Source organism: Stegastes partitus, unplaced genomic scaffold (genome assembly GCF_000690725.1).
Source record: "Stegastes partitus isolate 25-593 unplaced genomic scaffold, Stegastes_partitus-1.0.2 Scaffold2570, whole genome shotgun sequence".
NCBI classification, from domain to species: Eukaryota; Metazoa; Chordata; class Actinopteri; family Pomacentridae; genus Stegastes; species Stegastes partitus.
The window spans coordinates 1-12,744 of record NW_007580301.1 but is presented as its reverse complement, the minus strand read 5'-3'; the positions used below and the strand labels follow the sequence as shown (position 1 = coordinate 12,744).

Here is a 12,744-nt window from a genome sequence, read left to right as displayed (position 1 = left end):
ATAATGTAAATGTCACTGCAAGCATCTCTTTGGCCAGGTTTCACAGTGTTACACATCTGCTACTACCACAGACAACAAGTCGTGTATTTACATGTTCTGACCCACATAAAAGCAGATAAACGGTGCACTCGTCTGAGTGGCAGTCACTTCTTGGCAGATGATCACTTTTTGACATGATGGAGGCAAGTCAACAAATTAAACACTGTCAGTGTTTCTTTGTTATGATTTATAGCATTGTGACTGTGTCATGTTGCACAAAAACACTTTTTTTTAAAAAAGTTCTCTTTACTTCTAGTCATGGTTTTGTTTCAATAGAGGGGAATGACTTTATATTGCAGTAAACATTGAGCCCACAGTGAGTAAAAACATGACAAAAACAAAAAAGACTCAGAAACTGCTTGGAGTTCAGAGGGTTGACTTTATACTCAGTGCAGAGTGGATGAATTAAGGTTACATTTTACTGAGGTCATACTATATTTGTTTAACTGAGTGTGGACTCTGGTTTCCCTGCAGGCAGCTGTAAGAGTGTGGACAAACAGAAACACAGGCCACATGTTGTGTAGACGACTCACTGAGATGAGCCAGCACAATCCAGGCTTAGGTATACGTCTATAATAATGTTAGTATCAGTTTAGGTGTCTGCACCTGAGAAAGCAGCCAAGAAATTGTTTGAGAGAAAACTTAACTTGTGGTATTACACAGTTTTTATATGTTTTTAGATTGACAACACAGGGATAGTGAACGATATCAAGCAATGACTGGCTGGTGACCAAGGTATGGTCATATACAGTTTATCAGCCAAGTCAAGGCAGAAAATTCTGACTTGGTGTTAAAAAGAATGTGAATATATGCTTTTCTCAAAATGCAAAATTATTATTCTTTAACAATTTTGTCATCATGCCTTCTTTTCTTTTTTTCTGATCAACTACTCTTTTTTTTTTTTTTTTTTTTAAAGCAACATACTCGTCTCGGTCAGCCAGCCCCTTTCTGTAGTGCATAATGGTTTGTCTGCACTTCCTTGTTATTCTGCTACAGGGGCAAAAAAACGCTAAAGAAAGCTAAAGAAAGGATGTGGCTTTAGTGTTCACTCAAGATAGTGATGGTGGACTTGTTTCTTAGAAACATTTGCATGCAGGGAGGCCAGCACCATTACTGAAACGGATAATAGAACCAATAAATAGCAGCATGGCTGTCTCACTACACGATCAAAAGCTTTTTTTTTTTCATTGTGGTAAGTTGGAGGTTGTTGTTGTTTTCCATAGTGAAATGGATGTTGAGAATAGTAATGCACAGATGGCAGAAGGAGTGGCCAAAGGCAGGCTTATACCCACAGTCTACAACTAGTGAGTCACAACAGCAACATACTTATCAGTGTCTGTCCTTCCTAAACCAGGAAATGTGAGCGGATTCACCGGGTGGACGACGATGACTTCCTTTATCGTGTGGTGACTCCATCAGTGCCTCCTGGAGCGGTGGGATCCCCCACTTCAGCCAGCACACCAGAAGGGATTCTCCAGGATTTCATCTTGTTGGCTTCCAAGAGGAAGCCGTGTGGCAGCGGGTAATGAAAATCTCACTCATTGTCAAAAGTCATCCAGCTCTACCCTGCAGCACTTACTGTCACTTTTTGTTTTTATTCCTCCTCAGAGATTCATACGTCATCGCTCTGCGTTCAGTGACCCTCCCCACTCACCCTCCTACTGAGGGGTATAACAGAGGAGAGGTTCTGTGTGCTGGATTCACTATACTGGAAACCACACAAAACAAGTCACTGGTGAGACACTCGAGCAGTTTCCTGGTGCATTTTTAATAATTTCAACAAACCTGACGATCATAATTTTGTTTGTTTGTGCAGATCAGTTACTATAACCAGGCGTCTCCAGAGGTGCTTCCCTACATCTCCACTGATATCGCCGGCCTCTCCTCCTCTTTCTACCACACCTTCTGCTCCTGCAGCCAATACCTGGCCAGGAACAGACTGCAGTCGGACTCTGAGGTTCAAGACGACCAATTCCAGGCCGCCGACAGTCCCAGCAGTCTGTCAGAGACGCTCCACAGCACCCACCTGTAGACACTCAGTGGTACTTTTCAGGCTTTTTTACATCACAGAGTGCCGACATCCATCAGCTGTTTATACAACACAGAACAAATCACAGGTTGACAGTGAACAAGGGTGATGTTTGTATTCAGGCTTTTTTAGACTGTATTTTTTTTTTTACAAAAAGGTCTTAGCGTAGATTCTAATAATAAAAGATCACAGTTAAGTGAGTAAAGTAGAACTATGTCACATGTTGCTCACTCTATTAGTCAACCAGAATAAAATGTAAGATGTAGACGTGATTCCAAATTACAGGTTGCTCACGATCATTTATATTGTTTGGACACAAATGAAACGGTGTGATTTGTGTCAGTTAACCTGTTTTTTTTATGTTTGTAAATCTAAGGTACATGTTCATGTCCTGGGTCTTATAGGAAATGGAGGCTTCCTTTGTAAAAACACTAAGAGCTGACAGCAGTTGGTGCTATAGATCGACTGATACGTTGTTTTGTTGTTGTTGTTGTTGACAGGGTGAATACTGAAATTAATGGTTGGTACTTAAGAAACACTGATAATCGATATTTGGAACCGGTACACATTTGAATGTTATATAGAGACAGCATGTGATAACAGGGAGCCTGTCATTCATAACTACATTACTTCATTAATAATGATTATTATGACTGAACATGTACAATAGAAATATAAGTGTTGATGACCCAGGGTGCTCTCCTCTGTTCACTGAGAGATCGATTATTTGAGATCGATCAGTTTGTCTCCTGCAGTAACGTGTACTGTTTTCCTGTTTTGTTAGTTCCTCACTGTTCTATCATTTTTATTTTCCCACTAAGGCCCAAATTGTAAAGCATTATAACTTGTTGTTTTCCAGCAGTTGTTGTGGGGTAGTTTGCTGCTGCCTCTGAACTCAGCTGCTAGTTGTTAGCATAGCCTTAGCCATTGTGAATAGTACCACGTTTTTCTGATTTGGAACGATGGCTGTGCTTCTTGTCAGGTTTTTGCAGATTGTGTCTCTGCTGAAGAAACACATTTGTCAGTTAAAGCTGACTGTAAAATGAATTTCACTTTAGACAGATGTTACAGTACTCCAGATACTCCAAACTTCTTAGTGATAGCCTTACTTGTGTAAGATTGTGGCGTTTAGTATAACTTTAGCAGTATCTGCTAAATTACTTTCCACACACAGCTCTGCTTATTAACCAGAGTTCTCATCGGTCTCTGTCTGTAAACAGCAGCTTTCAGAGCTGATTGGCTGTTACTTGGGATGTGTAACCAATCAGATAAAGCTGAGAATATTATATGAGATCACAGAGTGACTACAGAAACAGATAGCTAACCACACGGCAGACAAAGTAGTGCCCTTATTGTATATATAATTGTTTAATAAAAATAACAATAACCAGAAAAATTAAAAATATCGACCCTCATATTCCACCAGGCTGATAATCAGTTGATTCCTAGTTAGCACCACAGTCTGTATAAATATACGATGAAAGTAGCCTCCAGGTCTGTAAAGTGAAGCCAACGCACAAGTACCACAAACCTGCATTCTTTCTAGCAGCCATCAGGGGGCGACACCTCTGGTTGCAACAAGAAGTCAGCTTGTATGGAAATAAATAAAATCAATGTCTTTATCTCTCCCTGCATCTGTTACCTCAGTAAACATTTTTCTAGTGAGTTTATGGTCTCAATCTCTATTTTTAAGACATTTTAAATACAACCTGATGCTCATTTTGTAAATTATGATCCCATTTAGTGTCAAATATATGATAAAGCACGTCCCTTTGTCGTGGCACTTTAGCTCACTTTTTATGACCCTCTAAAGATTTCCGTGCTAAAGAAGTGTTTACCAAGTATATACAAATATTTTTTTCATTTTTAAATGTCAGTTGTTTTTTTTTTTATTGTATTTTCCCCACTGATTTTTTTTTGGGATTGTCTGTTGCTGCTGTATGAAAACATGTAGCACAGACACACAACCAAACATCTGTCTTTATTTAGATGCTGGACATGCAGCAGGCCAGATAACTAGCCAGGAGATTAGGTTAACGGTCGGCTTGATATGACTGATGAGAAACAAAAAGACACGGCAGGCGTTCATCAACGGAATTTGAAACAAACTTTTGAATTGTTCCAAAAGTCAAAAAAGATGACAGTTTATTTCACAAGTGATCATTTAAATAATACATGTTACACAATTTATTTCTATGTTTTTCAGACAATGTCCCTGTTTTTACAGTTTGTTGCTAATATACACGTTGTAATTTTGGAGATTTAAAAACAATAACATGCCGTTTAAACCTACCATCTGGGTAGGTTTAAAGGACCCTGGCGTCAAAGGGTTAATACTGAACACTTAAGCCTCTGTCGTATCATGGTTTGCTTGAGTGGGTTTGAGAATTATAGTTGTGCAAAGAAACTCAAGGGCACATTATGGAATTATGCCCAATATTTTTCTTTTTTTTTTTTTTACCACAAATGTATTCATCCTACATACATGTTGGATGAATTAATACCAGCTGACCGTATCAGCCCTCCATCATCAGGCTCTGAACATGCCGTGTCACTGTTTCTGTCAGACACATGTTTCTGTTCACATTAAATAAAGAGCAAACTACATAACACAAGCATCCTGTTTCATATAGTGTCATCCTGTACTTCTGGCCTCCTCATTGGTCAGATATCACATACAGGTTTGCTCTTCGTGTACGTTGGGTCATTAATCTTATCAGGACTGTGAGAGCATCAGTGTTGGTCTTTGTGTCCGCCTCCAGTATAAAGTCATATCTGTCCATCATTTCCATTAGAGAGTGCAGCTCCTCCTGTCCTGTGGGCAGCGATGCTGAGTTCAGGTGTAGTGCCACCCTCTGAGACAAACCTGCCACTGCTGCTGGGATCACAAGAGGCCATTTCTGCTCAGCCATGACGAAGGTGACGTAAGGAAACAACCTTTCTACTGTGGATACGAAGTCCTGAAGAAAGAGAGGACGAAGACAATGTAGAGGAACAGAAGCACAGCAAGAAACACCTAATAATGCACTTCCAGAATCACTTCATCCCTCCTTTGCCACGACTGTGAGGTTGGTGTTAACACTGACTTTTTCTTTCAAGAGTTGGGTATTGTATCATCCACCTCTGGTATGAATATACAATATGTCAGTACAACTGCAGTATACATTTGTCCTGAACATCTTAAATTCATGCCAGTAGATGAATGTGACAGATTGATTATGGATTTTTGCATAACATGAAAGTGAGTGGAATATATCCAACACTGTAAAAAAAATATAAAATAAAATAAAAATCTGGCAGAAAAAGTGGAAAAATGGTAAAAATGGCAGCAAACATCTGTAAAGTAATATTTTAGCTGATCTAACAGTAAGGTAGTGTAATTTTACAATCACATATTGTGAAAGAACAAATTACTATTTGTAAAAATGCTGATTTTTGATGTGGACATCATGTACAGCTTTGGCTTTTACAGTCAACATATAAATGACAAGATATTATCTACAATTTAAATAAAGAGAAAATCCTTGAAGTAATTGATTAAAATATTTAGCATTTTTCAGTCCTCAGTGTACACATTTTCTCTATTGAAATTATGGGAAATATCTGTAAATTCATGTTATTTTTGCTGATTTGAACAGTTACGAAACTGTTATTTTTAATCTGAATTAACATTGTAAAAGAACAACTTGTTAAAATACATACTGCAAAGGCTAACATGTAAGTGAATACTTTATTTCTTTGATTTTACTAGTTATTATCTGTTATTTAATTAAACTGGGAAAATCTGCTGAGTAACAATAAGTTGTTCCAAAAAAACAAAAAAAAAATACAGTTAAAACAGTTTTAACTTAAGATTTCTCTCTGAATGTAGCAGAGAACAAGTATAAAGCTTCATAAAACTGATACACAACAGTAAAGTACAAGAACTGAGGTACAGTATTTCAGTAAATATACTTTAGTTACATTCCACCACTGTCGGTAGTTTTGTGACGAAGGTTTACGTTCCAGCCACACAAAGAAAAACAGAGAAACAAAGCAGTAAAAATAAGTTCAATGGAAGATGAGTAGAGACATAACAGATACCAGTAGGTCCGTTTCATTTTATAAACTTGAGTTGTTTAACTTCACAAATATTCAGTATTTAAACCAATCAAATCACAGTTGGGGGAAGTACGATGTTGAACGCTGCCCTGTTCTCCAGGTTGCAGCCAAAGATGCTTCAACGTTTCATACAAGTCAGAAACGCAGTTCTCGGGCAACTAAATACTTTTTTCTAATGTAAAGACACAGAAACCTTCCCAGTAGCAGTTATTCTCAAGAAGGTACATACCGCTGTGTGGTCGCTGCTCTGTAAACCCTCCATGCTGATCCACACAGGCCTGTAGAGCTCCTCAGCGCTGTAGGACGACTGCAGCAGGTGGAGAGAAGCTTCCAGAAGCTGATGAGTGCGGATCTGCAGGTAGATGCCCCAGGGGGCATCATCATTCTGCCCCAGCAGCTGAAGGACGTCCTGTGAGACACATCAGGCCTTATTATTGTGCATTTTTGGTGTTAAAGTCAACATTTCTTCAGTGATCATTAGAGAAACATGAGACCTGAACCATAAGTGTCATGAATAAAACTCAACTTAATATGTGATAGAAATACTACAAATATTAGCTAACAGCTGTAGTTTTAACATGAAACATTACTGAACAACTGTCAGCTCCACTTTTTTTGTCTTTTTTGTGCCTCAGATCAATAGAGAAGTGGGTTTTGGAGGATGTTTTAGGAAAACTTTAACATTCCCATAACAGCCATTGGACTTTTTCACATTTAAAATGGCAACAGGACACCAGTTACAGCCCAGTGAGTGGTGCTGATGTGTTGTCTCAGTCTAATACATAAAAAAAATCTTATCCTCTGTCAGTAAATCCTTGTGTTTCTTGCTGATATACCTGCAGCGTTAGCGGCTCCGAGCTGCCTCCAGAACCTTCCACCACAGGAACTCCAGGTCGGCTGCTGTCAGAAGCCACACGAATGACCAACATCCCACTGTCCCCACCTGGACGCACACAGGTGTTAGAAATGAGACAGAAAAGCATTGATGTGTCGTTGTTGTCACTGTGACCTCATGGTTTGATAAAACAGCAGCATCCACCAGTTTGTTGGACGCCATCAAGATGTCTCATTGAACACATGGAACCAGTTTAGACGACTTTTATCGTGCTAGAAACAGCCATTAGATGATGTCAGCTGTGGCCATAAAGGGATGCTTATGATCAACAGCAGTATTCAGACAAGCTGTGACATTCACACAGTGATTGTTGGAATTAAAGGGGCCAACGTGTGCCAAGAAAACATTTCTCACACCATCACAGAAGCCTGGGCCTTCGACAGGCTTTCATTCATGATGCACCTGCAGCCTTAAACTTCATCGACCAGGCTACATTTTTCTAGTCTTCAACTGTCCAGTTTTGGTGCCACAGTTAAAGTCACTGAGTTCACATTTTGAGTCCTTTCTGTTGTTTGATAAATATGTACTAAAGCTCCTGACCTGAATCTGGGATCGACCCTCTACACAATAAAGTGGGTAGAGCAAGTGTTATGGAGGACACCAGAGTTGCACAAACATCTGCTGAGATGTTCTGCCATTCTTTAGAAACTATTTATTTCAGCTGCTCATTGCTGGAGAGGTTGTGTTGCTCCAACTTTCTCTTTAATATACCCCAAAGTTGTTCCATGGGCTTCAGATCAGGCACACATAGTTTGCCAGGTCATAGTTTTCACTTTCTTATTTTTTTAGAAACTGTGATTTTGGTCAGGTCCTCTGGATTATTATCATGATGAAATATTCCTCTTCAAGGTTCAAGGTTCAGGGAGTCTTTATTATCCCAGTGGGGTAGTTTCCTATGCAGCCAGCAGTAAAAACAATCAATCCATGCAACAATCGCACAGAAACAACAATAAATAGCAAAGAGACAGTAAATAAATAAACAGGAAGTAGATCTACTTGTTCAGCAGAGCAATGGCAGCAGGGATAAAAGAATGCTTGCGTCTGTTAGTCCTGTGTTTTGCCAGGATGTACCTGCGCCCTGACGGAAGCAGCAGGAGCTCACAAGCCAAGTGGTGGCTCTGATCCGTGAGGATAGAACGGGCCTTACTTAAAGTTCTGATCTGATGCAGGGCTGAGAGGTCATTTCGGTTGATCCTTGCAATTTTGCTGCAGTCTTATGATACTCTGCAATCTGTTTTTTATTTTTGAGGGAAAGGGAGCCGTACCAACAAATGAAAGAGAAAGTTAAGATGGATTCGATAAAACTTCTTCAAACATCTTCTGAAACATCTTATGCCAAACTTCTGCAGACTGAGAGTCATCTTGTCAGCCAGTATTTGGTATATCCACAGGTGTTCATGGTGCCATCCACAAATATCATCAACGCAACACCTTTTGCACTCAGGCAGCCCCACATCATCACACTCACTCCTCTGTGCTTCGCTGTCAGGACTGTCTGTTCACTGTGGTAGTTCTGACCAGGTTCATGTCGAGCCCGCTGGATCCAGTTACAGCTGAATAAATGTATGTTGATCTCATTTGATCAAATAATTTGCTCCCAATATTCATCAGGCTTCTTTTCATGTTCTTTAACAAGGTTCATCTGGCAGTTTGGTACCAGAGAGCAAGCCAAGGTTTTTTTCTTGGATTCTTTGTCCATAGAGGTTGATGCCATGTCATGTCTTTCACAGACAATTTTGAGTCTTTTGACATCTAAGTGATATTGTCCACTGTTGGACTCACTTCTGGTGTGTACTGTACATAGCTTGAATGATACAGACTATTTTCCAGTGTCTGTCAGAGTTTGACATTTGCTTAACATGTTTTGCATTTTAAAACAACTTTGAATTAAATTTTTATGTGATATGATTTCTTTCAGTTGGTTGTGTTCTGTTCAGTTTTTCTTGTAACAGCATTGTTCTTAATATTACCACCAGATGGTTCTTAATATTACCACCAGATCGTTCTTAATATTACCACCAGATCGTTCTTAATATTACCACTAGATGGTGACATAGTAAGGTGTTCTCACACCTACACATGCTGTCTGTAAACTATAGAATTTAAAAAGAAAAAAAAAGCTTTGATCAGACATTTTAGCTTCATTTGTTGTGTGAGCTCTTGGGATGTGTGCTGTTTTTGTGTCTCCATACCTGAGAGCTGATCCAGCAGGGAGGCCTGATCAGTGACTGTAAACCAGCGCACAGCCAGGCTGCTGCGCCGTCTGACCTCTGGCGTCAACTTGTTGTCCGAGTTGTGAGTTGGATGAAGGAAATCCATCAAATCTCCTCCAGGATAGAACTTCCTCCACTGGCTCTGCCTCGCTGTTAACACAATCGATGCATCCGTAAAGAAACAGTGAAGAAAACTTTTTTTTTTTTTTTTTTACTTTGTTTACGGTCAACTAATATATCCGTTACTACATTCTTAGTAAATGTGAAGAATGGGCAGTGAGGAGCATATTAAAGTGCTGATGCTGATTACAGTCAACAACATTCTCTTATACCATGAGAATCATGATTCACTGCTCACACTTTTACTCTTAAAGTGATGTAAAGTGCTGTACTGGCCTCCTATACTTCATTTCTAAATGTATGAATTTTGCTTCCACCTGTCATGTTATTAAGGTCCAAATGTTGTTTTTGTGCCTTTAGCAAACTTTTTTTTTTTGACAATGAATGCATTTAGTAATGCAAACCTACAGTCCTATATTCCTTCAGCCAAACTTCAGTCACTCTTGCACATATAAGATGCAGATGACAGGCTGGTGTCTACTGACCAGTCTTACATATTAAACTCCACATCCACCTGATGACTGCATTTTTTTACCAGCCCGTTCCTTACTTGCAGCCTCCTTAAATTCCGACAGCGTGGGTTCATATATGTCATAGTAAACTCTGGCGGGGTTGGAGTTGTCGCGGACAAACAGCAAGTCGCTGACGTTTGGATGGATCGAACCTTGCCACAAAGTCAAGCTGAACCTAGAAACCAAATCACCACATCAAAGCACCATCAGATAGCCTGAACACAAACTATGTCTTAGTCCTACTGGTTTTATTTTGTGGTTAAAAAAAAATCTCAAGATTAACCAGGAAACTATTCTGTATGTGAATGATAAATTACTGATTTTCAGTCATTGTTATTATACAGATGTAAGTCATCTGTTACCGTGGTGATTGGCTGAGGAGCCAGCTCAGATGCTGCCAGCCGCTGCGAACCAACATAGCATGGACTGGAAACGTCACCTAGAAAGAAAAACATGCTGATGTTTCACTGCAGACCTTAAAGCTGTCGTTACTGCAGTGTAGATTATTGTCACATATCAGGGTTGAGATCACTGTGATACCTTAGTGCAATGACTGTGAATAAATGACATCGTGATTGTGATGCTGCTATTTATCTACTAGCTAATAATGAACATATCATTAATAGTGAAACGACACATAGTTGTTGTTTTTTTTTTTAAATGCTGCATGGCACAAAAACAATACAGTTAAGCAAGTAGTTGGAGGATACATTCAGCACAGTGAGATATCTTTTTGTAGTTGATGTGTAGAGTAGTGTAAAAACTAGGTTGTAGAGGCTTTAAAAATACAAATATTAAAATGTCTTGTGTATGTTTTGCTGCTTACGTCTTGGGGGCAGTCTTTAACCAAATTATACATGTCTTCCACCATGGCCCGGGTGTAGGTTGCAACAAAAAGTGGAGGAGCATAGGTCACCTGACAGAAACAGAGCAGGTTTAACTGTGAATTACAATCATTCAGGCAAAAATACTGTAGTGCTGAACTGAACTGCTGGATGATCGTATAAAAAGTCTTTGTTGTATGAAACAGTACACACGTTGTAAGAGCTATAGTACGTACTGAAAGTAAAAAAGAAAACGTATGCAATTTGGAAAACAGCTTTTGCCTTCAGCTGTATTAAAACAGTTTATCGTCTGGCTAACATTAAAGCTGCAGTAGGTAGACGTCTGGAAAAAGCAGAATGAAAAGTGAAACTGTACAGCTTTTCCCTCTCTGTTGTAATCCGTTCCCACCACACAAGCACATGTTTCAAATGCATAAAGATAACATTGGGTTACAACAAAATACGTTCTTGAAGGTGTCTAGGATTTTTTAAACTGATTCAGGACATTTTTGCGACGCTAAATCCAACAATGACATCTGCTTTTCTGTATCAGGTCAGGTTTTTATGCCAACTCTATTTAAAAAAGATCAATTTTACCACTAAATCAATGACATTTTTTGACATTAGCGATTGATTTATTTTACGATTTCTCATATGAAATCAGATTTTAGGGGAAATATTTAATTTTCTAATCCTTTTCATAAGCTAAATGATCCAAAAGCTGATGCGCATAAACATTTGTAAAGGTAAATACAAGTAAATTGCATGTTTCATCAAATCAAAATTTTGACCTCATTGAGCAAAACCAAAGTAATATTTGGATTCAGCACATTGTAGTTGTCTAAAATCAGCTCAAAAAACTTTGACATCAAAATGGGTGTGAACTAATGTAATCAAGCTACAAGTCAACATTCATTTGTGGCCCAGGAGTCAAGTCCCAACCTCCCAAGTGAATGTTCTCCATCGAGCTCGTTGCTCCACCACATCCTACTCTCACCACTCTGCTGCTATTAAGACTATCTTACCTGTGAAAAAGTGCTATTTACTGGCTGTGTTTTCTAAAGCCTGTAAATAGAGCTGGTTCCTTTTGATTGGTTTCCGTGATTATTCCAAAGGTGTTCCGAGCACAGTGGGTGGATGTACATTAGCACAGGATTTCTGGAGAAATTTGAATGTCCTCCTGTGTTTGGGCATCGTCACTGCAAAAGCACCTTCAAAGTCCTGCAGCCACTAGATCTTTTAATGATGAACTATAAAGGTGTGGATGATGGAGAATCTCCTGAAACAGTCTTTTCTCACAACAAGTGTTTAGTTTACGCACTGTTTGTTTGCATGGCACATGAGCAGTTGGCATGCTATGCGGTGCGAACAGTCCATGGGGTCACAATTGAAACTACTTTTCTAGTCCAGATGAGTCCACTTACAAGATTCATTTGCACATATGCACAGTAGCTCTTATCTCATGGACTCTTGTAGTTTTGGGGAAATGACTAAATTTACCTCACGAGGACCCAAGCAGACACTTCGATCTGTGCACAAGGTCATCTGCATCTAGGTACCTAATGCTTGTTTTGGACTTGAATAAATGCATGTATGAGTCATGGTGTCACTACTTATAAAACCTAAACTAAACACCTGCTGTATCCTTGACATAAGCTAGACACCAATTGAATCCAGCTGGCCAACCACCTGAGGGAGAGTTTCCCTCATTTCAAGGTTAACAGACTCAGAGTTTTCACTAAACCTGCTTTGTGAAACGGACCCCAGATCTACTGACAAGCATTACCAGAACCAGAACCCTGCCAGCAGCCTGAAAAACCCGTATGAAATGTGCTATTATACTGTATGCAGTGAGCTGACTGCAGCACCTGTCATACCTTCCATCCTGGAGACAAAGTTGCATCCGGAAACTTCTCCTGAACCAACTGGAGAAACCTGAAAAAGGGAAGTACGAAAGAGTGGAACTGCAATTCACGGCATTCACATTCTTTATTTTAATTCTACCAATTTA

At 39.4% G+C, this 12,744-nt stretch overlaps 2 protein-coding genes across 2 annotated transcripts in view; one reads left to right on the top strand and one right to left on the bottom strand.

The window, feature by feature from the left end:
* LOC103375377 (acyl-coenzyme A thioesterase 11-like) overlaps positions 1 to 3,702 on the top strand; it is a 17,616-nt gene extending 13,914 nt beyond the window's left edge. Inside the window, exons 15-17 of the mRNA XM_008305641.1 lie at positions 1,394 to 1,561; positions 1,648 to 1,774; positions 1,856 to 3,702. Coding sequence (XP_008303863.1) covers positions 1,394 to 1,561; positions 1,648 to 1,774; positions 1,856 to 2,071 — 511 coding nt within the window. The 3' untranslated portion in view covers positions 2,072 to 3,702. The remainder of the gene's footprint in view (positions 1 to 1,393; positions 1,562 to 1,647; positions 1,775 to 1,855) is intronic.
* A 1,023-nt stretch (positions 3,703 to 4,725) lies between these two features.
* Positions 4,726 to 12,668, bottom strand: LOC103375380 (protein FAM151A-like; the record flags this gene model as incomplete). Its single annotated transcript, XM_008305643.1, has 8 exons — positions 4,726 to 5,028; positions 6,399 to 6,578; positions 7,006 to 7,112; positions 9,257 to 9,427; positions 9,948 to 10,084; positions 10,272 to 10,348; positions 10,736 to 10,825; positions 12,611 to 12,668. Coding segments are annotated over 8 exons (1,123 nt in total), but the record flags the coding sequence as incomplete, so codon positions are not given.
* Positions 12,669 to 12,744: the final 76 nt, after the last annotated feature.